This window comes from Salminus brasiliensis, chromosome 7 (assembly GCF_030463535.1).
Source record: "Salminus brasiliensis chromosome 7, fSalBra1.hap2, whole genome shotgun sequence".
Classification (NCBI taxonomy): Eukaryota; Metazoa; Chordata; class Actinopteri; order Characiformes; family Bryconidae; genus Salminus; species Salminus brasiliensis.
Window position 1 is genome coordinate 15,152,956 of NC_132884.1, and position 26,244 is coordinate 15,179,199.

The window sequence follows — 26,244 nt, forward strand, 5'->3', positions numbered from 1 at the left end:
TGCTGACAGAACTCCATCTCACCAGTGCTGGGAAGCTTTATGCTCCTTTAGCTTATTCTTGGCATTGACTGCACCAGTGCATCATATTCTACTGGCAATGCTGTGGAAGAAAAGAAGCAGTATGCGCACGACACCTACATTGAATTTCTCACCATGTTAAGTGACAATACAGTATATTGCTATGTATTTATTTGTGCTGTCAATCTATTTTTCCAGCAGATTGCTGTGCCACGGCCGGATGAGTGGACTCGCTTTGCGCGAACTCTCACCGAGCTCAACGAGAACCAGGAGGACGCAGAGGAACTGGCGACCCAGCGCCTCACTGCATGAGCCTGAAGGATCTGGCATCCACATTGATAACTACACCTGGAAGGAAGTGTAAAGCTTCAGCTTCTGGCAGTTTTGAGTGTTCTTGATTGACAATCTAGAGTTTTCTTTCAACTTGCTGATACAGTTTCCCTGGAACGTGGGATGTAGGAAGTGAAAGTTGGAAAGGGTATTTTAAGCTGATAATGCTAGTATTTATAAGCAGGTAAATGTTAGGTGGGATATGAAGAAGGAGGTGTAGTGGTGTGATTAGCTAGAAGCTGCAACTACCTGGTTCTTTTGGCACTGCATCTTGACCAAGGGCTGTTTTTCAGACAGCTGGGAAATACCTAGAGCTAAAATTCACTCTAATCCACTATAAACCACCATATGCAAGCTACGTACTGTACACTTTATACAAATCTTCAACTTAACATTCTTACAGGCCCCTCAATGAGGGCTGGGTTTATCTACTTCAATAGCTGCAGTACCTTTTTACTCTCATAGAATAACACAGTTGAGTGCACATTGTCACATAAAAGGAGGAAAAGAAGGTTCTTAACTTTTAATCAAATGAGATTCATTTTTAAACCGGTTCTACAAAGAATTAATGAGGCAAGATTTTATTCTAATTATTTCTATTTTAATGTCATGATTTATAATGAAGCGTTCATCCAATGCAAGGTGAAAAAAATGGTGTTACATGGTTTAGATATGGCCGTGATAATTTGCTCATGTAAAGCAAATGTTTTTGATCCTTCACTGCAGGTTTGCTGTGTTTTGATGACATAACACTGTGGTATTTAAGTGTTTTCCACAAACTGCTCCAGTTGGAAACATCTCAGAGCAAAAAGCCTTAACCATTCCAGCAAACCACTCCATACATTCTATACAGTGCTATGGTTTGGGCGCCCCTGGCCAAATGACACATTTTGGGTTTTTATACTTTATATACCCTTAAATTGAGAAGCAGTAACACAACCTCTATGCTCTCAGCATAAACAATACTTTTTAGCAAATCCTAATACACAGTTACTCAGGCTTTCTTAAAAACAATAAATAAAAGATAAAAATAATCAATGTGGTCTGTGCAATAGTTTGGGCGCCTTACAGAGTCAGGACTTTGTATCTTTGGCAGAAACGTAGCCTTTTAAAGTCTTTCAGTTCTTGCAGTTGAAATGTTTTCCCACTTTATGGCAGAAGAGCTTTAGTTCTGAGATATTTTATGTTCTGTGATGTTTAGGTCAGGGGACTGCGAGGGCCAGTGCGAAAGTTATTATTATTATTTTTTTTTAATCGGTCCACAGCACTTGGAAAAAAAAAAACCTGGCATTTCTAAATATCTAGAGTCTGCAGCAGATCTCAAATGTTGAGTTTAAACCAGCGTATGAGCAGCACTCCATTCAAGTTGTCTTGGTCTTCCATGTCATATTGACCGCTACAGTTCCCCCTGCCATTTCTTAACATTTTTAACCATCTATCTATCCCAATCTTTCTATCTAGTGGACATTGATTATTTTGGTTTTCAAATCTTTAGACAGTTGCTTAGGAGACCTCATATTTGATGGCCTCAGGCCTTATTTGCTATTCAAAGTCTGAGACCATGTCACAAAACTCTATGTAACAAACACATCAAACACGGTGTCCAAAGTTTTGCACATTCCCCTCTGAGATTATATATATATATATATATACACACACACACACACACACACACACACACACACACACACACGTGTCACACATGTATGTATGTAATTTGTTTTGAGTAACAGTAATTGCTTTAGGATTTGTTGACAATAGTGTTTAATGTTTGATTAGCTGAAGGCCAAGTGACTAATTTGGCCAAGAGTGCCCAAACTCCAGCATAAGACAATGCTCTTCCATTATTATGATGATTATTATTATTATTATTATTATTATTCTTTTATTTAGATATAAAATATTTGTTTTATTTATTCTAATTAATATGAATGTCCTGATTGTGACTGATGGCACAAATTTGTATGGACCTATAAAACATTTATACATTTTTATATTAGTCTGTCAGTATTTTCCATATTAATATACAGAACTTGACAGAACTTTTCTGTGGCTTTCAGGCCACATTATAAACACTGTTTTAAAGTAATATATAACTTCCACATGCGGATCTGACATATATTTGTCCAAGACCTCAAACATTTTTACTTTTGCTACTTATAACTAGAAACCATTTAATCGCAACCCCACCCCCCTTGCCTTGATTTCTCAAGTGCACAGACATCTCTGTTAAAAGTCCAACCCCAAAACCAGTCCCATGTTACTATTCTTTTTTGCCTCTACCTGGTCGATGCACATATATTCTGAACCAAAGCTCCACTGCTTATGTCTGTATTTCCACTTTTTTAAATTGCATTTTCTTCTGTAAGTTTACGTTTTAAAATTTAAAAAAATAATAAACTAACCAATCTCAGTATACGCAATTTTCACGTTTCATTTTTACGCTTAAACAGTAATGAGAATAAAACCTAGAAATGGAAACAAAAATAAAACAATAAAACTCTCCAAGTCTTGGTTTAAAATTTAACCGTATGATTTACTTCCATAAAATACAATACAAGAATGAAATGCATTTAAATTACTTCCTAAACATCAGATTATCCATGATATATCTTTTTTTTTTTTTGCTTTCGTTTTGATCAGTAAATCAAGTTCGGAAACCTCTGTACATCAGTGTGAAGCAGAAATGGGGACGAGAGACTATGACTTTGCGTCTGTCTTTCCCACGTTTCCGTGCAAAAGATGTACAAATATGTACAGGACTTGTGCAATCTACGCAAAGCATGATGGGAGGGGCATGAGGAGCACTATCGCATGCTTTCTGTAACACGGGGAAACTTCCAAACACCAGCAAACAAGAAGGATAAAAGGGTGAAAGAAATGAAGATTAAATGCAGCATGTAGGCATGCAGGGTGAATTCAGACTAAGTGGAACAGAACTACTCATTTCGCTGCCTTTTTGAGGTTCACTGGCCAAGTCCTCTATTGACCTCTATTACTGTCTCAAACACATTTGAGTGTGGGGACAATGACAGGCTTTACACACAGCAAAAAGAATGCTGGACCCCAAAAAGACAAATTGAGAAAGACAGACAGAACTGGTCAAAACTTGTTGATGAAAATGTTGGTTTAATGGTCCTATAAGAGATGGAAAAAAGGGGTCCTTCAAAAGCTCCTTTAGTAAGGGCAATGGATCTATACAGAACTACGACGACTCAGACGCTGGATGCTTACATGGTGCTTTCGGATTGGTGGGAAAACATCTACAGACTGTTCTATAAGGAACCTTAAAAATGGTTTCATACAGCACCAAAATGGGTTCCAAACAGTCATGCAGATACTCTTTTCCTTTGAGGTTTGTTTTTAAATGGAGCACTAAGAGGAACTTGGTATATTAAAACTAAAATATAATTTGTGGTATTTGGGCTGAGGTAATTGTGGGAGTAATTATTTAATGTGTGTTATGATTCTGGCGTTTCCTTTTTCCAATCATTCCTGTCCCGTCACATTGTATTTTTTACATTTTGATCATTTGTTCTGTACATGGTGTCAAACGTTATGATAAATGGACCATTTTGACATTTAAGTTCCAATTTGAGAAATCAGGCTTTTGCATGAGAGCAGTGATTCTTTGAATAAAGTGCTAGTCACAAGCTAGTACGTTAGCCGTGAGCTAGTTTACCTTCATAAGGAGTGTGCCTTTCCTCCTTTTGGTTTTGAGGTGAAGTGGAAAAGGTTTCCCCAGAGGAGGAATGGTCTGTCCTCATTGTGGGCTTAGTTGCTTCCTTGGTCTATACATCATGCAATATAAACTATTAAAATCAGCATTTACTCCAGTCTACTGAAAGTACTGTTTCTACTCCCACCTGTATCTAATTGAGATGCTTGCGATGACTGATACGACACACTTTTCTGATTCACTAGTAGGTACGGAATGTAAAAGTGGCAAAAGGCAAACCTGATGGTGTCAGATGTCATACTAGAAAGTGAAATTCTAGTATGTCTAGTATGCCAGTCACATCAGCAGCCTTGAGATAATCAAAAAGCGGAACCCATAAAAACACAACTGGCCATTTAATTAATAAATAATTACTTAAAATGTTCAGTTATCCATGTTTAATTCAGAAGGTACTTATCTTTTGTCTTTGTATGTTGTCACAGAGCCTTTACGCAATCGAAAAATCGTCATGCAGAAAGCTGACCGTCTGAATACTCATGTCCCACTTGATCTCAATTCACCCTGGATTTTGGATATCTGAAATTTGTTTGCTAAAACACTTTGGGGGAAAAAAAAAAAAAAAAAATTATAACCACATAACCGATAATTAGCCAGTGGTCGAGGAGGGAGTGCTGAGTACCTAGTAGACATTTTACTGCATTTTCTCCCATTCAGTTGAATAGGAAAAGTACATCTGGTGTTTAAACCAGCATTTTAAGAGTGTGAAAATAATCCATTAGTAACGTTCAGTTATTAGAGAGCAGGCACTGTGTTTGAGAACGGTAAATATAACTCACGCATCTCCCTCACCCAAAAAAAAAGAAAAAAGAAAAAGTAAACAAAAAAAGTTAACTGACTAATTAAAAAAATAGAAAGAAAAAAAAAGAAATATATTGGAGTGAAGTAGCCTGAAGGATGGAGGCATGCAGCCACTGGATGACAGAACGGGAGTGGGCGGGGCTTTTTACGAGGCTGGTGCCTCCTTGCTAGGCTGGATGCTCACAACCCCAGAGGACTTGAACTTTGGCAGGTGAAGTCCAAACTTGCTCTCCACGCCAGCGAAGGTGGCTGCAGCGAGGCGGTATCCGCCCACGTGCTCCGGGGTGACTGGGGGCAGCTCTGATATCCGCGACTTTGGTGTTGGCTCAGAACCAGATGGACGGCTAGAAGGGCAGAAGGTAAAAGGTTAGATGCCACACAGTATTGCCAGTCAAAGCAACAACAGCTGAAACTCCAGGATTAGCTCGAAGGTTACGAACAGGGAGCACGGGAAACATAAACCCCCTTTCACACTTAAAACCCAAGACCATAACCGGTTTCTGTAGTTGGTGATGTTTGGGATTCGAATCATTCACACATGCAACTCTTAAACTGTAAGCAGCCTTCATTTGCATGAAGCTCCCAGTAAACAGGACAGGATGGGCACAGCAGGAAAAAGCCAACAGAGTTTTTCTAAATGACGTATATAAATAGACTAAAGCAACATTTTCCTCTCACTAAAACTGAATAAACATTTTTGCTAGCCGTTCTGTTTTTTTTTTTTTCACAGAAGTGGCCACAAACAAACAATTTCCGTCATTTAAACTGCCTGTCTTTAGAACCATTCAGGAAATATGTCGGTTGAGGTCACAGTTTCTTAGATATACGCTTAAAACAACAGGTTTTAATAAGTTTTGTTTACTCGTTGTTCTAAGACTTTAAAGGAAGCATCAAAAAAAATATTTTAGTTTAAATTATGATGTAAGGTCATAAGGTCAACACTTACTGTCCTCCAAAATCGATATAGAACCACCTCTGCAGAAGTTCATAGGTGACCAGGGTCACGCCAAATTGTGGAGAGGACCGGAACACTCGGGCTGTAGGAGAACAATATTTTACATTTCTTTAGCAGGTATTCAGTTTAAAAGTAAAATTTACCAAGACTGTACTGGAGCTGCAAGGTTAATGCAAGTAACATTTAATGGAAGCATATAGCCACCAGTTTAGTACCAGTATGTACAAGACTTGTCATGATAGAACATGTGTGATAGAACAACTTGTGGGGACATTTCTAGTGTTTGTTCATGATTTTTTTTTTTACCTCCTGCTCCCTTCCAGAAGGCTCTAAAGCCTTCCTCCCTCATGATCTTCCGGAAGCAGTCGATAACTCCGTTGTATGTGGTCTGACCTGCACGTGCTGCCACTTGCAGCCGTGTTTTGATGACATCAGCAGGTGTGACCAAAGAGGCAGCAGGGACACCTGAAAAGACAGCCAGACGATCAGAGGCATTCATTCAATTTGATTGAGTCATAATCGTGTCAAATTCAGTAACATCACTCTATTGTGTCAGTCCATTTGCTTCTTTAACATCCGTATCTGTTCGTCTGGATTACCCAGCCTTGCCAAAGGGGAAAACCTGGGCGGACAATGAGCTGACGGTGGCGCTCTCTTTCCCCTAAAGCCATTCCAGAGGCACCGCACCTGCTAACAGTGGTTCTCACCAAGGGTCAAATTTGAATTCTACAACAATTTACAAATCATTGCTCATATTAATAATGTTTGCTGGTTTATGCTACCTTGCAAGCACCTGGAATCAATGGTAGTCTTAATTGTTTTATTTAAAAGATAGATTACCCTATGCTCTGGAACATTGATTAGCAACTCAGGCCTGAGGCATGTCACTAACTGTAACTGTGAACTGTCAGCGGAATCAAACTTTCATAAAGGTTTATAAATTCTCTTCTCATCCTTAAACTTTTCACCAACACTCATTAAACATGGAGTCCACTAAGCAACTGTCTAAAGATCTGAAAATTATAAGTAATGAATGTCCACAAGGCAAGAGAAGGCTATAAGAAGAAACGATTTGTTTTCAGCTGGAAATTTGCATGTGAAAAGGGTGTCCATTAGGGTGTCTGAGAGTGCAAATTACACTTCCCAACTGTAGAGTGATACCAAGAGCAATACATACCAATTCTCTAATGCCTAAGGACACCACAGATATTAGAATATTCCCAGCACTTTATGAATACAGGATCAGTGTGAAAAGAACATCAATCATTCCTTCTTTTATTTCCCAAGAGGAAGTCATAGTGGTGAAAATCCCATCCTTAAACCCTGAATTCTAAATTATAAAATAAGCCAAAATGTAGTTGAGAACATAAACTTAATACTTAAGTCATTCATCAGTAAACAAGCAGATTAAGCCTAAACCGGTAAATGAGGAAAAATAGGCTAAACTGGTCAAGGTAATGGATTGTTACCTGCGATGGCTCCAGCGGTCAGCAGCTGCAGAGCTCCAAGCCGGCCCTCATCGTCAGCCAGTAAAGATTTAGTGTGGGCATACACAGGGAAATAGATGGCAGAAAAGGGGATATCACGCAGGAAGCAGGCTTTTGCACCCTACACACCAAAACAGACATTTAAAAAGAGGCATGAGAGACGTTCGGGACATGTTTTAAGCATTAGTTGTTAGTAGATATGGCTTCTTGACTTTACTTGTTTCACCGAACATAAAACAGAAAATACACTATGTTCAAACGCTTGCAGACAGCCCATCTAATGAACGCATAGCTACTTTAAGTCGCGCCTGTTGCTTACATAGATGCACACATAGCTTATCTAGTCTCTGTAGAGAAGTCCTGCCTATACAATATCTGGAGCAGATAAATATGAACCTATTGACACCATGCCTAATGCCAGACATGGACTAGAGGGGTATAAAGCCCCCAGCATCGAGCTGTGGAGCAGTGGAACTGTGCTGTCTGAAATGATGGTACTCCAGCCAATAATTTTAAGAGGAGTTGGGGATGAGGTGGGGTGGTGACTATTTAGCATGCTGGCTTCACTAAACACTCTTGTTGCTGAATGCAATCAAATCTTGACAGTGCTCCAAAATCTAGTAGAAAAATCTAGCCCTCCCTGGACAGCAGAGACAGTTACTCCAACAGAAGCAGGATAAACATATATATCCTTGGTTTCGTAAGAAACAATAAACAAGCAGGTGTCCCAATACTTCTGTCCATATAGAGAAGTCTTCAAACAAAGAAGGGGAGCACTTAGATTAGTCAATTAATCTGATAAGAGGATTGCTGAAATAACTGTTGGCTGTAGAATTGCTGGTATACCTTGTAGAGGCCGAAGAAGCCAAGGTCGCGAACCACACTGAGCGCGCTCACTCTGGGGCCTGTGGTGATCTCTCCGGCAACCTGTAGACGGATCTTTACAATCTCCAGAGGGTTCGTGAAAATCACCTGAGAGCCACCAGCCTAAAAATGAGCATTTACACATACTTGTTACAATAAGAAACAAGCTACTAAATTTACAACTAAAAATGTATACACATACAACACATACAAATAATACAAGATAAATTCAACTATTGTAAATATAAAAAACACCACACACACACCATGAAACTTGATCCCTATCCAATACTCACACATCCACCGGCCAGGATCTCTGCTGCCAGAGGGATGGAGCCGTCTTTTTGAGTGCACTTGTCCCGCACAAAATCGTTCACCTACAGGCAATAGGGCGTATGGGTTTAAACTATATTCAGGGTGGATAATGAAACCCAAGGCTCCTGGGGTTAAGTGTGGGCACTTACAGTGAGTTTGATGGCTTTCTCTGGAGCTACTCCAATGAGCTGGGGCACAAGGCCTAAACACACACAATGAAATGCAGCACATTAAAGCAATCATTTTACACAACTCCACCCCTCCCCACCCTTGTCAACTCAACATAATCAGTATTTTACTGCTTTTTGTTTATATGCCATAGACGTAGCACAGAGGCTGAAATGAAGGTAAAAGACTACAATGAACTGGGCTGGGAAGCTTGAACTTTAAGCATTTTCCAAAAACAAAATAAAAAAAATAAAAAATAAAAAATTAAATTAAATAAAACAAAAAACAAACAAACAAAAAAAAACCTACAAGCTTTTTACCTCTGTAGAAGCCGAAGAAACCCTCGTACCGGAGGACTTTCTTGGCACAGTCAAAACTGTTCTTGTACATCAGCTCGCCTACAAATGAACCAGTGGAACGCTGATTCTGCATCCGAGTTTTCACCAGGTCTATGGGGTACACTGCTGTAGCACCCGTAGCTGTGCACATACACACAAACAGAAGGTCAAACAGGTTAGCAATCAATTAACCTCCATACCCATATGTGCATTCATTTCAATAATGGTCCATGTGTGAGTTTACATACATTTGATCACTTACCTCCGGCAATGGATCCCAGGGTGAAGCGATATGCTGACTCAGCAGCCTGCAGCCACACAGGACGAGACGCATCCCCATGCATCTGCGTCAGAGTAGAAAAAGAGAAGGTAAGAGGGAACAGTGTGTAGTTTATACTTGATGCATCACTGCCATCTGAAGGAGAACTGGTGGGTAAAATTTTAAGATCACACAACAAATTTTCTTTTATTTGGGGTGGTGTTGTAGTAGGCTGTACATTAACAAAGAGTTAATTTATTGCATCTAGCCACAAACCTTGTGCCATTTACTGCATAATAACACCCTGTAAGAGTTTGGCCACTCAGCAGCCCTCACCCTCAACCTACCTGTCTCTGCACTTCTGCCAGATGATAGGGCAGCGCACCCTCCTCCAGAGGAGCTATCCTTTCAATGTCAGCCAGGTTCAGCCTACTGTAAAATGCAGAGGAAGAAAACAAAACATTTATAGGCTTCTTGAAGTTGTTTCATGTTATATACTGATGTGTGTCTGACAATGAGAGAAGTGCATTAAGAGATGGAAAGGAATTAGAACAAATCTCAGATCTCAAGTGGCAACTGTATTACAATCTGCTGTTATGTTAAAACTTCATTTTCCCATTTTTGTGTTTTTTATGAATAAACAAGTAAGGATAATGTGAGAGAATTACCCAGTTTGGGAGTGGAGGGCAGAGAGCTGATAGAGAATATCAATCTCCATGGGAGTGATCTGACCAAACTTATTAGCAGCATGAACAAACTCCTCTATAGAGACAGATACAGATAAGAGAACATGAAAAAACATTCCAAGAACAAAACCAAACAATTCATGAAACCAAAGGAAGGAGAAAGAATATTCCATAGATATCCAGCCACCACAAAATGGTAAAAACTGCATAAATTGGTAAATACTGCTGTAAACATTACAGAACGTATTAACAGCCCGCACTGTATCTTACTATAAATTATCTTAATAATTTACTCTATAACTGTGGGGTGGCCATCTGCAGACTTTATTGGAGCATGTTAATCACTTCAGAGCTCTAGAAATCAAATGACAACATATATAAACCTTCTGATGAAAGTAGTAGTAGAGTAAGAACTTTATTGTACCTTTAGTGACGAGTGTGTCTTTGCGCGTTCCGGCGAGTGTGCTGTAGATTTTGCGGATGAGCTCCATGTTGTTAAGGAGTGAGTTGAAGGCATTGAAGTAGGAGAAGCTCACCATGTGAGATGTTCCACCACCAGCTACCTGCAGAAGGGAAACAGTCCCAATTATAGAACATGACAAATTTCTATGTTCTATAAAAAAAGGGCCTAAAACAATAAAATAATTCATTCATGTCTTCATTGAGAACAACTATAAAGACCTCAGCACTAGCACTAGTGGATAAAGTATGTGAACCCTTGAGTTCAAGTCAGAGCACAGATCTCAAGAAACATGACGGAGCTAAGGCAGTTCTGCCAGTAAAAATGGGCAAAAATTCCTGGTGCAGGTCTGATTCACAACTACAGGAAGCGCCTGGTCGAGGTTATTGCTTCCGGGGGAAGGGTTGACTTGGATGAAGATCAGATCACATTTGACAAATGAATGCAGAACATCATAAAGTTCCATAAAAAAGGGTTCACATATTTTTTCTTGCCACTGTGTGTGTGAGAGAGAGAGTGTGTGTATAAACCTGCACAATTTCTTACAAGAGACTCACACGACGCGTTAATCCAGTAAAGGCTTTTACTGTAGTGTTGAGTTGATGAACTAGACTAGGTGGTTTCAGTGCTGGATAGGTTTTCAAAGAATCAAGAGGAAGAGCGAACGTGATGTTTTATTGTATAGCTAAATTACATAACACTGTCTTTTCTGATTAGCCAGTGTTGATCAGTATTTGTTTAGCTGGTTTTGTACAGTTAACATTTCATTTATTGATTTTACTGCCAAACACTGAAGCAACTGAACAGATTCATGCAAGTTAATGCAGAAACATTTTACAACTTTTATTTTTATTGTTCTGATGACTGTGGTGCTAGTAGTGCTAGATACATGATTTATTTATTTTAACCATTCACTTAAAATGAAAGCAAACAATCCAGTTTTTCTCAAGAAAGACATCTATACTAGCTAGAGTGGCACCAATGGCGTTAGCTAGCTAAACTCCATGAATTAAAGTGAGCAATGTTTTACAATTGAATGATCTACGCCGAAATTCAAGAACACACATACACACAGAGAAGCACCCCCACAAAAACACAAACACTTACTGAGACCAGATTTTCCTCAACGAATGAAGTCAGCATGTGGTGTCTGATGGTGGACATTATGTCACTGAAGTCCATGGCGGAGATAACTCCAGTCTTGGCTTTGTCCTTCTGCGCAAAGGCCTGCCGGGCATGCTCCAACTGCAGCTCCTACAGCACAGAGGAAGAACATCATAGAGAAAGTGTGTGATGAAAGTTCATCTGCTGCATTTTTCCTGCATGTTAACAAGTACCTGGTTAAACACCGCAAAGGATAGCATAGTCTAGGTTGATCCTGCTCAACTTATTATTGCTTATTACATATTTATTTAAATGTAACTGCATATAATTACTTACAACTGGTACAGACTTGATCACATTTACATTCTGTATGAAGTTCAAGCCCGCAACAAAGCAAATGTAAAGCAAGACTACGTGAGCCAATTGTAATACCTTCTAATACCAAATACAAATGGGGAGCAGATTAAACGTTCAGAATCGGCACTTTCCACAGAACGTTTTTAATAAAGTGAGAAATAATTGATATAAAAGTACTGAAAGCTTTTGTTTGTGGGTGTGTCACCTGCAGGAACTGGGTGAACTCCAGGTAGCTGAGGCGCTTGGTTCGATCGTGGCCAAAGTGAAGGCGAATAAACTCACAGTCCCAGTTAAAAGGGATGTGGTGGTGAACTGTTGTCTGACTGAAAATATCACGCACATTTTCTGCAAACACAGACACACATTCACATGAACATGAAGCACTACAGCATACAAGCAGCACCTAAACTTTTACAAAAGAATCTACTGAGAAACCTCTTTACTTTGTTTTTCGAGTTATCGGATTTGTATCTGGTTCAGATGGGTCTTGGGTGCGTTTATATGTGGCTTGGCCTTATCCAGATATAATCCTGATCCTCAAGACGCATGACGTGACCAGGTGTAAAAGGGGGCTTAGAGAAGAAACCACTAGCCAGTTGAGCATTCTTTTTAACTGATGCTCCTGCCATCTGTGCCCCACCTAAACCCAGTAGGTAGGGGGGCATCTGTCATTTTACATGTCTCCTCAGAGATAAAACTCTCGCATTTGGACGGTAATAAAATTACCACAGGACGAGCGAGTTTCTAGGAGCCAAATGTTTGCATTGTGTGGTCACATGATCAAGCTCCATTCACATTGTGGTGTCTCACTGATTTTTTTTCTTCCTCATCCACTTCCTGATAACTCTCCACCAGGTAGAGCATGGAGAAAAAACATTTGCTTATAAAAAATATTTAGAAAGCAATTCTGGCATTATACATTATGGCCAATTAACACAAATGTGTACACATACCAAAGGAAATGTCTCCAGTTCCAGTTTTATCAAATAGCTGAAAGGCCACGATAAAGAGAGCATCCGGCACGCAGAGAACAGACTCAAAGGCCAAAAACTCCTGGAACGAAATCAGTCTTCGTGGTGGGTGAAGAGGAGGGGGGAGGGAAAGAGACAGGACAGATTACATTAAAACACACATATAAACTTCCTCTAAAAAACAGGACCACATACTGGAAACACAAAATGAAAACCTGTATGCAAAATTTAAAAATGAAATCAAAGAAGTAAAAATATCAAACCAAATTTAAAGAAATGTAACAGCACCTGGAATTTGCTCTCTATTTACGCTCTACTGAATATTTCATGACATAGAAAAATACAAACAGATCAGAGTTGAGCCATGCAGCATTTCGTCCTTAATTACTTCATGCATTTCAGCGCAGTTACGCTTTCAGAATGGAGTGGTTTAGATGTAAAGTGTATATTTAAAGAGTAGTTTTGGTAGATTTGCAGATTTGGGCTAAATTAAAAGCTTCTAAGTAGAGGTGAATGGAGCTCAGGAATCATTACTTTCACACTTAACCTCTCACTGATACACGTGGTTCCGCACCCCTGCAAGAAACAATCCAACATGAGGCAACAGCAACATGAATCTCTGTTACTTACAAACAATCCGCAGCGAAATGCAGAAAACATAACGGTCATAACACAAGTTTGCCCATGTTTATAGACATAACTGCAAACCACAGAGATTACTTCAAAAACATCTGGAGACAGTGTGACGATTTAAGCATGCAGTTTAATTGTATTCCCTCATTGCGTTCCAGCTACATCTGCCTTATAGCTGTAAACAAGCCTAATTCAGACACCCTACGTTTCTATGTTTGATGCGTCTCCTGGAGCATAAGTAGAATATTTTTTTGTTGCCAAACTACTGATTTTGTGCTTCGTAAGAACTTCAGACGAGCTTTCGCCAGAGTTCTTCCACAGTGTTATCTAACCACAGATAGAGGTGTAATACAGCATGCCTATATCTGTTCAGCAACGCCATTAAGGTTCTTTACATGCTACTGTATAGATAACAGGAGAGAGAGAGAGAGAGAGAGAGAGAGACTGGTCGACTATGCATCAGAATTTGTATGCATTTCAAATTAAAATACATTTGGTTTAAAAATATGAATTTACATAGAATGCGACATATGCAATCAAATTGATTAACATACAAATGTATGTATATATCACACATACACACACTATTTTGTTGCTTATTTTTTGTTGCTTACATTATTAAGTATCATTACTTAATATCATATTAAGTATATGATATACATCATGACATATCATATTAAGTATTATTATGTAACATGTAGGTTTATGTACCTCAGCTTAACTGGTTTTCCTCCCCTAGAATAGACAGGTCTTTTAAATCACTGTGCCAAGGCTTACATTTGCAAATGACCTCTGTTCTGTCTTGTGGCATATTCAAATATGAATGGGTGAGGCTAAACTGCTGTAGGTCAAATAGGCAGATAGATCTAAATGCAAAAGAAATTCACAACCACTTAAGTTTAACCTTTTTTTCCCCTCCTCCCTTTAGCTTTATGTCTAACTGTGGACTGCTCAGTGAAATACATGCAAGCGTATTTACAAACGACACTAACGCTCTCTATTAAAAACACATTCTATGAGACGGCCACCACACATTACAGTGGAAATCATACCAATAACCAGAACTTTTCTGCCCAGTCTTTCACTCTTTTTTTTTTTTTAATTAAGTATATTTATTCTTCATTTACATTGTAAGGATGTGCTCCTTTTGGTTGGTCTTACCCATCCTTTGTGGTATCTGCCACTCCGGCCAGCAGCTGCACAGTTTTGGGGTTGTGATGGATCTGCGTGTGGAGGCCCAAATACTTCTGCACAAAATCACTGGGGGTCATAAACCGCTCGCCATCCTTATCCGCAACACTCGCATGCTGAGGGAGAGGGGAAAAAAATCCCGTAAAAAAAAACAAAACAAAACAAAAAAGAAACAAGCACAGATCTGAATACAAACCCTGTACATGCATGTTGAACAAAGCTTTGAATTTTAGCTAACAAAAATCTATTTAGATCTTTTAGTTTGGGCATCCTTGAGTAGGGCAAAAAAAGAAAGGAGCAGCTCCAAATATTGGACTGGAAGAAAATATTTTGTGTTTTTGACACACACAACATAATCTGACATTTCAACATTAACATACTGACTAAACAACATTTTATCAACATGTAATATGGCTACATTAAAAGTCTTTAGAAATATATCTGAATTTGAATATAGTGCTTTTCACAACAACTGTTGTCACAAAGCAGCTTTACAGAAAATGGGGTCTGAGCCTCTTTTGAGCAAGCTAACATCTGCCAAAGGAAGTCAAGGTGGCGAGGAACAACTCCCACAGATTGAGAGGAGGAATCCTTGAGAGGAACCAAGGCATTATAATGAAGTAAAAAGAAGAAGAAAAGAGAATAACACTACACTCCCACTACATCTCATATATATATATATATACACACGTCTGAACATCAACACAATGTTCAAACATCTAATGCTCTGATATACACAAGTATTCGTTGCATGAATGAACAGCTACAAAGTCTATATACTGTTTAGAGGTCACTCATTTTATTCTATGTTCTCAGTTAAAATGTATCAGCAACCTTAATCAACTCTAAAACCCCTTTCTTGAAGAGTCAGGAGCTGTGGGTGGGTTCAGGCTTATGCTGCGCACAAGTGGTGACGGAGCAGAAACTGGGAAATACTTGTTTGTACCACTTGTAAATTGCACTTGATCAGTCAGTAAAGTCTAGTCTATCTATACGAGAGACACATTTTACCATTTCCGCATGTTTTTAAATTCATTTTTTTCCCCCTTTCTTCTACTCATTCAATTAATTTCTATTCTAATTCAATTGTTTCGTTTGATATTTTGACTCAAAGTCGTTGTTTTCTGATATCCTACAGATCTCCATGCTTAGCGAGAGGATCTTCCGACAATCACCTGAATGGAGTGATGTTGCATTTACTAGTTAATCATCTGATAAAAAACAACATTCCGACTTCCAGTTATTATTTATTTCCAGTTTTCCAAGTAATTCCTGAACACAGCATTCCTCAGGCAACAGCTGTGATGATGTCTCGTATAGACGTTCTAGCATACAGGGACTTTCACAAAATAATATATGCCCTGTACTGGAATTCAAGACATTTACCCGACTGTACAATACCATCCTACTAAGTGCTTGCCAACAACCCATAATTATGCTAAAGCATTCTCCTGCCATCTCACGCCATCCGTCACAAGCGGATTCTTGAAAGACTAGTGTGGGAAAAAATAAGAAAGAACGAGAACAAAGAAACGCACAACGCAACAGGATTCAGCTTTAACTAACCAGCCAGAAGACAACCTAACGCCATTTTTATCCAGCATGACTCGCTGATTTCAAGCTCCGCCCAAACCACCTGGGGCCTCGCAGGCTTTCAGTTCAGAACAGGTGAAGAAAGGAAAGAGCAGAAGCAGTGGAAGTAAGTTTTGAAGTAGTACTCCAAGGCTGATGATGCACAGTACATATTACGTATGTAGAGTTTCTGAGGTTTTGAACAAACATGTTGAACCAGGAAAACAGTTGTGCCACATTTAAGAAAACACAGAATATATATATATATAAAATGTTTGTCAAAGTGTTTTCATGCTTAAACATGAATATTGTAATTCAAATTACTAGAAGCATATAAAGCTCTGACATCTGATCAGCTACTTGTCACCAGTTTAAGCAGTTACTATACACCCATCAGCCATTACCATAGTATTACCATACTGACAATAACATTCTCATATTGCCCAAACATCATTCATATTCTCATATTCTCTCTCTCTCACACTCACACTCACATATATATATAAAATTCTTCATTCAGTGGGAGACACTCAGATTAGTTACCCAAAAGTATCCTTGCATTACAATCATCTAAAGTGACCACTTAAGAATCGTCTTCGTGCTAGGATGCTGTTGGGAAATCCAGCCCAGATTGGATTTCTGGTTGTGTACAGCCATTCAACATCATCACACCCACACACATTATTAAAAGTCATCACTGAAAACCATAGATACTTCCTAGATTACACAGCCCATTTATGGAAACTAAACGGTAAAAAAAAAAAAAAAAAAGAAATAGCCTGTTCAGATTCACTGTGGTCCTGATGTCCCAACAGCAGGTTAGCACCATCAAGTGACTGAGTGTTGTCTAATGTTTATTGACATATCTTTAAGGTAACCGTAAACAGCAAGGCAGTTTAATTCCAAGAAATAAGAGGTTGGAAATGGTTGTTTTAGTAAATCCAACCCTTAAACCCTTTTCAATCTTTCTATTTAAATGCAAATGCCTATAAATACTACTTTATACTTCAGGTGGACAGAGGCACCGTAAAGGAGGATGTGACTAACAGAGGCCCTAAAAAATGCTTTTTTTTTTGTTTTTTGGCAGAACTAGTTAAGAGTCGTGGGACACAGAGTAATATGTTTTCATGGGGCCCACAAACTCCCAGGCAGCACCCCTGCAGGTGGGCAACACAATAATATTTCATTATCATTATAATAAATGTTAACGCTATACACTTTCCTGAGCATATTACTGACATCATCAGCATTTAACAAACTCTGACCAATGGCAGAGGAGTTCACTAACATTTGGCCTGGGTGTCAAAATATCACGTACTGGTATCATGAAAATATTTGTGCTATATTGCCCAGTCTTACTGTATACTGTATACGTTTTGTTTCTGAAGCGCTTTTGGATGCCACAGTCATGAAAGCCCACTACAAAAAAAATATATATATTATAATATATATATTGTAAATATATAATTAAATTAATATTGCTTGGAAACCACCACACTGAGACTTAGAGAGAAATGGGAGGAGAGATTGACACTTTACACTGCTATCTAATCTGCACAATGGCACAATGCACCTGCTGCACGATTTCACAACAAACACCCAGCATTTACAAATCACCAGCGTTGCCTCACACTAAATTAAGCTGTAAAATAAGCCTGTAGTTCTTATCCGCCGGCTTTAGAAAGGGGTGTGTAAAAAAAAAAAAAAGCGACTTTAGGTCACCTAGCTACATCTTGCAATTCTGGATCTTCACACGAAACCAAAACAGATAGGTGCAAATCTCAGCCTGACGACAATGCGGCGATTTGATTTGATAAATAAATAAATAAATAAATAAATAAATAAATAAATAATCAATCTCAAATCCTTTTCACTCTAAAGGTTTTATACTGCAGGCGGTAGGTGTTAAAAAAAGAAAAGGTGGATGCTCAGCTAAAAGAAGTGGTTGGTGTGGCGCAACAGATAACACCACCACCTACCATTGTGTTACAACAACACCATGTGGGAGACCAGGGTTCGATTCCCGGTCTGGGTGACTGTGCTGTGCTACACCAATAAGAGTCCTTGGGCAAGACTCCTAACACTACATTGGCCCTCCTCTGTAATACGAGTAACCTTGTAAGTCGCTCTGGATAAGAGCGTCTGCTAAATGCCATAAATGTAAATGTAAATGTAAGAAGTCTGGCATCCCAAATTCACTGAAAACAATAACAAAGAACAGCAACTCTTTTTACATGGTAAAGAAAATGCCAATACCATAATGGGACACTGGTGAAAGGAAAACAAACCATTTGAGGCCATACCGGGGTGGACGTCCTAATTTAAGAACTTGGTATTGGAATAGTGTTGGAATAACATCAACATATCCTTACCTTCAGAAAGATGACCTTCAGCTCATTCGGGTCGGCCCTTTTGGTTGACTGAACCTGTGAACACAACCAGACTGCAGCTCACAGTTGGGCAGGGATAGATGCTGTAAATTTAGCATGTATTCTTTTAGTCCAGAGATTCATAAAGCCCAAGAACGCCCATCCTAAATTACACCATGCTCAGAAAGGTACCCAAGCAAAGACGTTGCCCATACTTTCCAACCCTGCAGATACAAACCTAGCACATTTCACCCACTAATTCAGCATCAGCTGTACTATAGTGTAGTACCAGCTATTTAACTCCACTTACTGCTGCTGCTGCTGCGAGCTCAGGCCTTCTACTACAGCCTATACACCACACACACCCCATAAACACCACAAGACCAACACAAACAGCACAAGGACACTTTAAGGTCCACAGGAGTGTCTCACAAAACTACACCAAGAAAAGAGCAAAACAGCCATCCAAACTACCAGCAGACCTCAATGACCTCATCAACCTGAGATGGGTGACAAAAACAGCTTCACCCAGATCTCCAGTAAAACACTAGCTACTACCGCCTTTTCAGTACAGTAGCACTGCCGAGATCAGCGCGCTGCCCGGGAACCCGGCATCCAGAACGAGATGCTGATCGCTTTCTGGACCAAAAACACCAGAGAACCCCGAAGCTGGAGGCATTTCTGCCCCGTCTTGTACCTTCTTCTGGTTACTAGGAGCTGCTTAAAGCTGGTCCGAAAGCAGAAGGAGCAGAAGGAGAGCAGCGCTACAGCTGCAGCAACAGCTCATATCTCCACACACCGCTACCAAACCAACCCCTTAAAGCCCTTATCTACCATTCCCGAGAGGCATTAAGCATTTTTTTAAATGTTCTGCATCTAATTAAAAGCACATTTTTAGTCAGACGCCGTGTAAGCTGGAGTCACCTTGGCCGCCATGCTGCATATGTGATGTCACTAGCCTTCCGAATCGTTCTTTTGAATCGGTTCCTCACCAAAATTTAACCGAACCGATTCAGTGGTCAAAGTGAACCGAACCTTTTTTTTTTTCTCCAGCGCCTAATTAGGTGCACGTTATTGACTGAATGATTTTAGTAAAACTACCTAATAACTATTCTAATAAAAATGATACAAACTTGACCATATTTTTATTTTTACATACCTATATAAAATGAATATTATTGTATTATTATAATATATATATATATTCATTTTCGCTGCTGCGGGCTCTCTCTATTTTTATCTCTCTTTCTCTCTCTCTCTCTCTCTCTCAGCAGAAGCGATACATACTTATGTGTGTGTAGAGAGAGAGAGCGAAAGAGAGAGAGAGAGATAGAGAGAGCCCGCAGCAGCGAAAATTGAATCCGATGGAAGGAATCGGTTCAGTACATTGAGTCGAACTTCCCATCACTACGGCGCTACCGAAGTCTCGCGCTCCGACAGGACCGGAGGGCCAATGCTGGATGGAGGGGCATACATGTACCCTAAAAGTACATTAAATTTAAAGCCTCCCAGCAATATGTTCAATTTTACACGAAAGTCTGTAACAGTGTAAGTGAGCTCGGTCTGTGGGGCTGATGTAAGAGGCTGTGGGAGTGGCTTGTGTTGAGTTTGCGCAATAGCTGTATAGCTAGCTACCTCCTGTAGTAATGGACTCTACCAATTTACTAAGGGGAACTCATACTGTCTGCGTTTTACCCCGAGATTTACATGGACATATATATAGCCATACAGAGATAAAGGCTAAAATCCAGACTTTTAGTGAACTGGATATGGTGAGTATTGCCTATTATGACCGTCCTTTACCTCTCTCCTATTAGCTTCAGGTATCCAGGTGTTTCACAGCCCGCATTATGTCTAATGACCACTTGGCCTCATGTTTTCAGATGTGCTGTTCGCCAGTTTGACGTGAAGCATGTAATCTTTCCAGTGCCTCTGGAAACTGTTAACATGTCCAAAATACCCCCAAATTCCTCTACAAAATAGTTAACAGAAACAGAGTGACTTCAATTTACTGCATGTGGGATTCCCAGAGGTCAGGAGACTTCAGGATTAAAGCTGTATTTGGCTTTGCAGTGAGACAGGCTGTGCTGGCATCTAAATTATGTAAAAACCTTAAAATGATATCCAGCCTCACTTACAAATATATCATTGGTCTACATTTAAAATGACCAGTCCTTTATTAATAATTAAAAATTATTAAAAAATATTTTTTACGGCCATATCACTGAAACAGTATGCAGACTGTACTTTAAGAAGGGTACCATCATGAAATAAAAGATATGGTGAAAAGATCTACAGTTGGTATTTTAGTGGTGTCCAACCCTGGTCCTGGAGGACCCTTGCCCTGCACATGTCATTGCAGCAAGGGTTTCCTAATTCAGGAAGGGCTTGTTAATTAGCTGAATAGCTGGGCTAGGTGTGTTAGTATCCCATTACCATTTGGGACTTGTTATAACATTAGAGGGGTCCTCTGGTCTCAGATGGCTGGATTACTACACCGTTTGGTTATTTTTAAGCTTAAACACACTCGATTCAACATAACAGTTAATATCCAAGTTTAGCCAGTGTGTTAAAATAGGGAAACCAGGAAACTGTGCTGAACACCAGTCCTTTCAGTACCCCTCCCATGTTTAACTCTGCAGAGGTACAAATAAGCAGGCATTAATAGACAGTTCTAGATTTTTTTCAGCAATGTGGTACTATAAAAACCTGTTTATTGAATGTGTTCTGATGGAGAATCATAAAGCGCACCCACAAAGGAAATCCATCATAACATTTATGATTCCTTAACATAAAAAGGTTGGCTTTTCACCCGCTGTCAATATCAGAAACATTAAAGGATATCAAAAAACAAACAAACAAAACTTTATAAACATTTCCCACATTCTTTTCTCTTGTTGTATCTACAGTCAAACTGTTATTTACAAAGTATACAAAAGCGATTAAGTCCAAGGAGTGAGAGCGATGTCCACAAAGTCTCTGAAAGCTGCAGAATCCAGGCTGACACAGCTAATGTCCATTTTAAATCAGTGTCATGTCGTCCCCTACTGGACTCTGTACTTATAGAACCAGCAGAGGCCTCTAGTGAAGTTCCAGCCCAGGGTGATGGAGAGAACATAGAGAACTCCAAGCAGAGCGAAAGGGTAGAGGAGGATGACTGTGTTCTTCAGGAAGGGCAGTGCTAGAAAAACAGATGATGGAGAATGGAGGTGGAGTCTATTATCATTTATTAAAATAAATAATAATAAAAAATTAAGATATTAGGAGAATATAAATAAAAAATTCCTTATCATCCCTACTGTTTGCTGTTCAGATTACATGTAAGCATTAACTGTGTAAACATGCTTTGTCCTGGAGCTCACAAAGCACCTTCATGAAAGTTTTATCTTCACAAAACCAAACAACTGCAGCTGCTGTCATGTCGTTTTATGACGGTGTTTCATAACTTTCTCTGTTCATCCAGGTTAAGACACTCAGGCTATGACTAACCCCATGCACATGACAGCATAAGGTTTATGATGAACACTCGCATGAAACATGGAGAGGACTTGATTGGCTACTTCTCAGGAACAAGGTATACTACCATGTAAATACATTGAAAGTAAAGCAAAAAGTCACACCAGTGTCTCTACTTTGTATGTTTTCCTATTAATGCGGCATAATTCCTTGCTCCTCTGCTGCTGATAATAATAATAATAATAACAATAATAATTCAATAACATTTATATAGAACCTGTCATACATTAAAATGTACCATTGTACTGCAAAGGAAACAAAAACACATGGAAGAAAAACATAATAATTCAAATAATACGACGAATACATTAATAAGACTCAATTTAAACTAATAAGGATTATACACTTACCACTGTAGCCAAGAAATGTGATGTATATGTAGTAGCCAATGGCAACAAGCCACAATGTATTCCCAACAAAACATCCCAGAAACCCATCTGAGTTTATGACCACAATATCTATTAAAAACAGGGGGAAAACAAAAGAGTCAGAAATGGACAACAGAATCATTTTACAGCTTTACAGCATGGCTATTCAGGGATATTATAATTCTGCTAGGAATACTCACGGTTGATGAAAAACAACTGTAGGAAGTGCAAAATGACCAACAGAGGGTAGAAAGCATTTAGATGGACATCAAAAGCATAGCCCCACTCCACATCATAATCTTTACTCCGATGCTTCATGAGGTATTTATTAGTGACGATCCTACAACAAGAACGCAAAACAGATCTAATGAAGAAATTATTATTATTTGAAATCATTTGTAATACAGCAATTAGATTATAGTTAAGGAGCTCTGCCTTTGCCCTCACCACATGAGTGTGGAAATGAGAAGTCCCACTCCGATGCAGTCGATGAACACCACCCACAGTAACAGCTTCAGAGTTTCAAAAAAGCCCATATCCAGCACCAGGCCAAAGCCCACTGTGGACACTGCAGAACAGAACACAAAACAGCACATCCATGCTCATTCACTCAAAACAAAGGCAGGGCAGGGTGTTACAGGCTACCCTTTATCACAATGTTTGTACTGCTGAGGTATTGTATTTTTGGTTATGGTGCACGTATTTCTGTACTATGTACAGCGAAATGTGTCCTCAGCATTTAACCCATCTGTGGTAGTGAACACACACACACACTGTTTTGAGATGAGTAATATTCAAATGCATCAATAAGAATTATTTTTTAACTTTATTTAACTTTCGTTTACAGCACACGTAAGAGGTGACTGTACCAGAAGTTGCCGTCGATTTACTGATTTAATAATGCCTGTGATTCTTAATAAATTTGATTTTGTATTCATTACTACACACATTTTTAATTAAACACTATGTTGCTAATTATTAACATTTTAACAGCCATGCACATCTCTATTTAGTGCAATCCCCACATTCCCACCCCCAGCTCTTCAGCGTACTGACCGCAGAGCCAGATGCTGAGCAGCACCAGAAAAGCAGGGTCATCCCGGGCCCACTGGTCCTTTGTTTGTTTCCGGTAGTGGAAGTTGCGGTAAACTCTCTGCGGTAACGTGAACAGGTAAAGCATTTGCCACATGGCAAACTCAAAGTCCATCTGTTTGAAGTGCAGAAGCCTGCGTAGGTATTTGTAGCGCTTAGCACTGGCCGTGTGCCGTGCTGCGTCCCGCGAGTTCAGGCTGCCATTGCCCTGGTTCTGGGGGGAATACGCGGTGGTGGGCAACATACTGCGACAAAACAGGGGGAAAATATTGGTTATTATAGGTGGACCAACAGGCTAAAAAAACATAATCCAGTTTGTATGTACACTCACCATTCACCCACCTTATACATTCCTTATAGAGGTGTACAACTACAACCCAAATGTAATCCATCTATTGATGCCCAATTCATTAGCCCCCCTCTGACTTCAGGGCTGCTGCTGACCAGCTATTACTTGAATGGTGGACCATTATTCGCACAGTGGTCAGTGGTAGTGGCAGTAGAGTTGTTTTTTTTTTATTTTATTTTTTTTTTTTTTACATACATCAATGTCACTGCTAGATGACATTAACACACAAACATCCAACCAAGAGCAGCTTTATGGTCAGAAACTGACCTTTGGTAAAGGATCTATAAAGGAGGGTTTCTGATGAAGTGAATGTGGGTGTATACATGTAGACGTTGTCTAAGCAGGACACTCTGGACACTAACCTGACCCAATGCATCAGTCAATAACCATGTTCAGTAGGTGTGTGTGATCAGGGAAATCGCATCTAATGTGTGCGTTAAAATGACACTTGACTGCTGTCCTCTTCATCTATCCCAGGTGCTGGGATCAGGTTTGGTTCTGGGGGGTCAGGGTCCAGGACAGTTCAGTGATTTTTTTTTTTTTTCTTTAAAACACATTTAATTAAATTTGTTACTTAACAGGTTGGATCTACTATGTACGAGTGAATAAACCTCAAACTATTTGGTGTGTAAGAGCAAGACAATCACCAAGCTGCAGAACTCCAGTGGCCATTAGTGGAATTGGCGACTTCTACTCTACCCTCTTAGTAAAACCACGTTAACAGGGTAAAACCTCGTGAAAAGAGAAGTTAGAGCAGTACTGCACATAAATGGGACCAATCGATGAATTTCAAACCTGGACTTTATAAAAGTCCATATAGGAGCAAAGATCAGACAGGACGTCCACTCAAGCCTCCAACAGGCATCCAACTCGACTTCGAGTTGAACCCCCAATTTACCACGTATGACTTCTCGAAGGTGCTGAAATCTAAAGGAATTGCCCATTAAACTGATTTACACAGAATGTGACTGTATAAACAGCGTCAGCGACCTGCAGCCGATATCTGGGGCCTCACTGTTGACATTTTGAACATCGCCAGCACACGGTTCAGGACACGCTCCACTACCAGCTCCCTCTTCTACACGCTCCGCAAATTCACAACTTATACATACCTGCTGTGGCAGCAGTATCTCCGCAGAGACTGGACAAATTCGTCCTTTTTTTCACAACTAGAAACTCAAGTCTGCCTCTTCCAGCTTCCTGTGTCATCTGAACACGTAGTCACGTCTTGCGTCATCTACGTCATTACGTTGTTTTTTTGTAGTTCCAAAGCGGTATGGTAAATGTAGTTCTATTAGGGGCTGGTTTTAAAGGGAGCCTTGATCGTTAAGACTCATAATAGTGGTCAATACGTGCCTGATACCGTTACAATGTGCGGCATAATCCACTTGTTAAATAATTAATTATAATAAGTAAATTAAATACTTGATTTATTATTTAAACAGACAGCTGCTAGCTTTATTTCTTACTCAAGAGAAAACTAGCTAGCACTAACATTTTGCGACAATGGCAGACTGGCTGTGCCTGAAACTGGAAGTAGGTAGCCTTGACTTGATGCCTTGACGCCTTGATGCCTTGATGCCTTGACGCCTTGATGCCTTGATGCCTTGACGCCTTGATGCCTTGCTGTTCACGCTGTCCACGTTGTCTCTGAAGGCGGTGTGGTGATGAAAGTCTTTAACCGAATCACGAAAGCAACAATATCTCCTGATGTTGCCACACTATCGCCAGCTCACAGCTAGTTATGAGCGTTTAACCGTGCTGACATTAGCCATTAGCATTCTCGCCCAATAAAACAGAAGGCTAGATTACTAACCTGCGATTCAGTCATGACTGGGTGCCTTCCTGCCCTGTCCTGTCTACTGTCTGACTGGGCACAGTAGCAGGACTTGGCCATCCATAAATCACCGTTCATATATTTTTATTTTAGCATAAATAAAGCATTTCCATTTGGTATATACATTCATTTTTAACAGTATTATATAGTTTTGTAATTGTATAAAGAATATTAAGTATTTCAAAAGCCTTAATTCTATAAATAGCTACGTACTAGTTTAAACTAAAGAATAAATTAATTTGATTGTATGCTACTGTATTATCATATATAGTATTATAAATAATTAATCTTTGAGCTTATATTTAGACCTGTCAATTTGATTGAATATACGTTTAATTAGATGTAATTTACACAGTTAATCTATTTCTATTTCTAATTCTAAGCTTATATTAATTAAGATCCTTAATCAAGTCAAGTCAAGTCAAATTTATTTGTATAGCGCTTTTTACAACTGTTGTCGTCACAAAG

At 39.4% G+C, this 26,244-nt stretch overlaps 3 protein-coding genes across 12 annotated transcripts in view; 1 reads left to right on the forward strand and 2 right to left on the reverse strand.

The window, feature by feature from the left end:
- The window catches only part of dync1i2b (dynein, cytoplasmic 1, intermediate chain 2b), an 18,625-nt gene extending 14,441 nt beyond the window's left edge, over positions 1–4,184 (forward strand). For 6 of the 10 annotated variants that reach the window (XM_072683987.1, XM_072683988.1, XM_072683992.1 and 3 more), the window contains one exon: positions 217–4,184. In XM_072683987.1, coding sequence (XP_072540088.1) covers positions 217–330 — 114 coding nt within the window. In that variant the 3' untranslated portion in view covers positions 331–4,184. The remainder of the gene's footprint in view (positions 1–216) is intronic. The other 4 variants (XM_072683989.1, XM_072683995.1, XM_072683994.1 and 1 more) reach the window with 1 other exon arrangement.
- Positions 2,864–19,564, reverse strand: slc25a12 (solute carrier family 25 member 12). The gene is made up of 18 exons (XM_072683985.1): positions 19,539–19,564; positions 18,618–18,671; positions 14,644–14,789; positions 12,832–12,947; positions 12,084–12,223; positions 11,525–11,671; positions 10,382–10,520; positions 9,940–10,033; positions 9,619–9,703; positions 9,275–9,356; positions 8,995–9,153; positions 8,656–8,708; positions 8,488–8,568; positions 8,174–8,314; positions 7,310–7,448; positions 6,147–6,305; positions 5,832–5,922; positions 2,864–5,229 (listed from the first exon to the last, which is right to left on the reverse strand). The coding sequence occupies exons 1-18, from the start codon at positions 19,548–19,550 to the stop codon at positions 5,031–5,033; spliced, it is 2,037 nt and encodes a 678-aa protein (XP_072540086.1). The 5' UTR covers positions 19,551–19,564; the 3' UTR covers positions 2,864–5,030.
- A 1,277-nt stretch (positions 19,565–20,841) lies between these two features.
- Positions 20,842–25,156, reverse strand: unc50 (unc-50 homolog (C. elegans)). The gene is made up of 6 exons (XM_072682961.1): positions 25,052–25,156; positions 23,555–23,835; positions 22,946–23,066; positions 22,699–22,838; positions 22,481–22,588; positions 20,842–21,795 (listed from the first exon to the last, which is right to left on the reverse strand). The coding sequence occupies exons 2-6, from the start codon at positions 23,832–23,834 to the stop codon at positions 21,659–21,661; spliced, it is 786 nt and encodes a 261-aa protein (XP_072539062.1). The 5' UTR covers position 23,835; positions 25,052–25,156; the 3' UTR covers positions 20,842–21,658.
- Positions 25,157–26,244: the final 1,088 nt, after the last annotated feature.

Excerpts from the sequence above, each read along its gene's own strand:
- slc25a12 (XM_072683985.1), bottom strand. Across the intron at positions 8,709-8,994 it reads TTTCTTCGGCTTCTACAGAG|GCCTTGTGCCCCAGCTCATT; the intron begins GTAAAAAGCTTG and ends GTGTGTGTTTAG. Across the intron at positions 5,230-5,831 it reads TATATCGATTTTGGAGGACA|CCGTCCATCTGGTTCTGAGC; the intron begins GTAAGTGTTGAC and ends CTGCCCTTCTAG.
- unc50 (XM_072682961.1), bottom strand. The coding sequence starts at position 23,834 with ATGTTGCCCACCACCGCGTATTCCCCCCAGAACCAGGGCAATGGCAGC. Across the intron at positions 23,067-23,554 it reads GCTCAGCATCTGGCTCTGCG|TGTCCACAGTGGGCTTTGGC; the intron begins GTCAGTACGCTG and ends TCTGTTCTGCAG. Across the intron at positions 22,589-22,698 it reads ACAGTTGTTTTTCATCAACC|ATATTGTGGTCATAAACTCA; the intron begins GTGAGTATTCCT and ends TGTTTTTAATAG.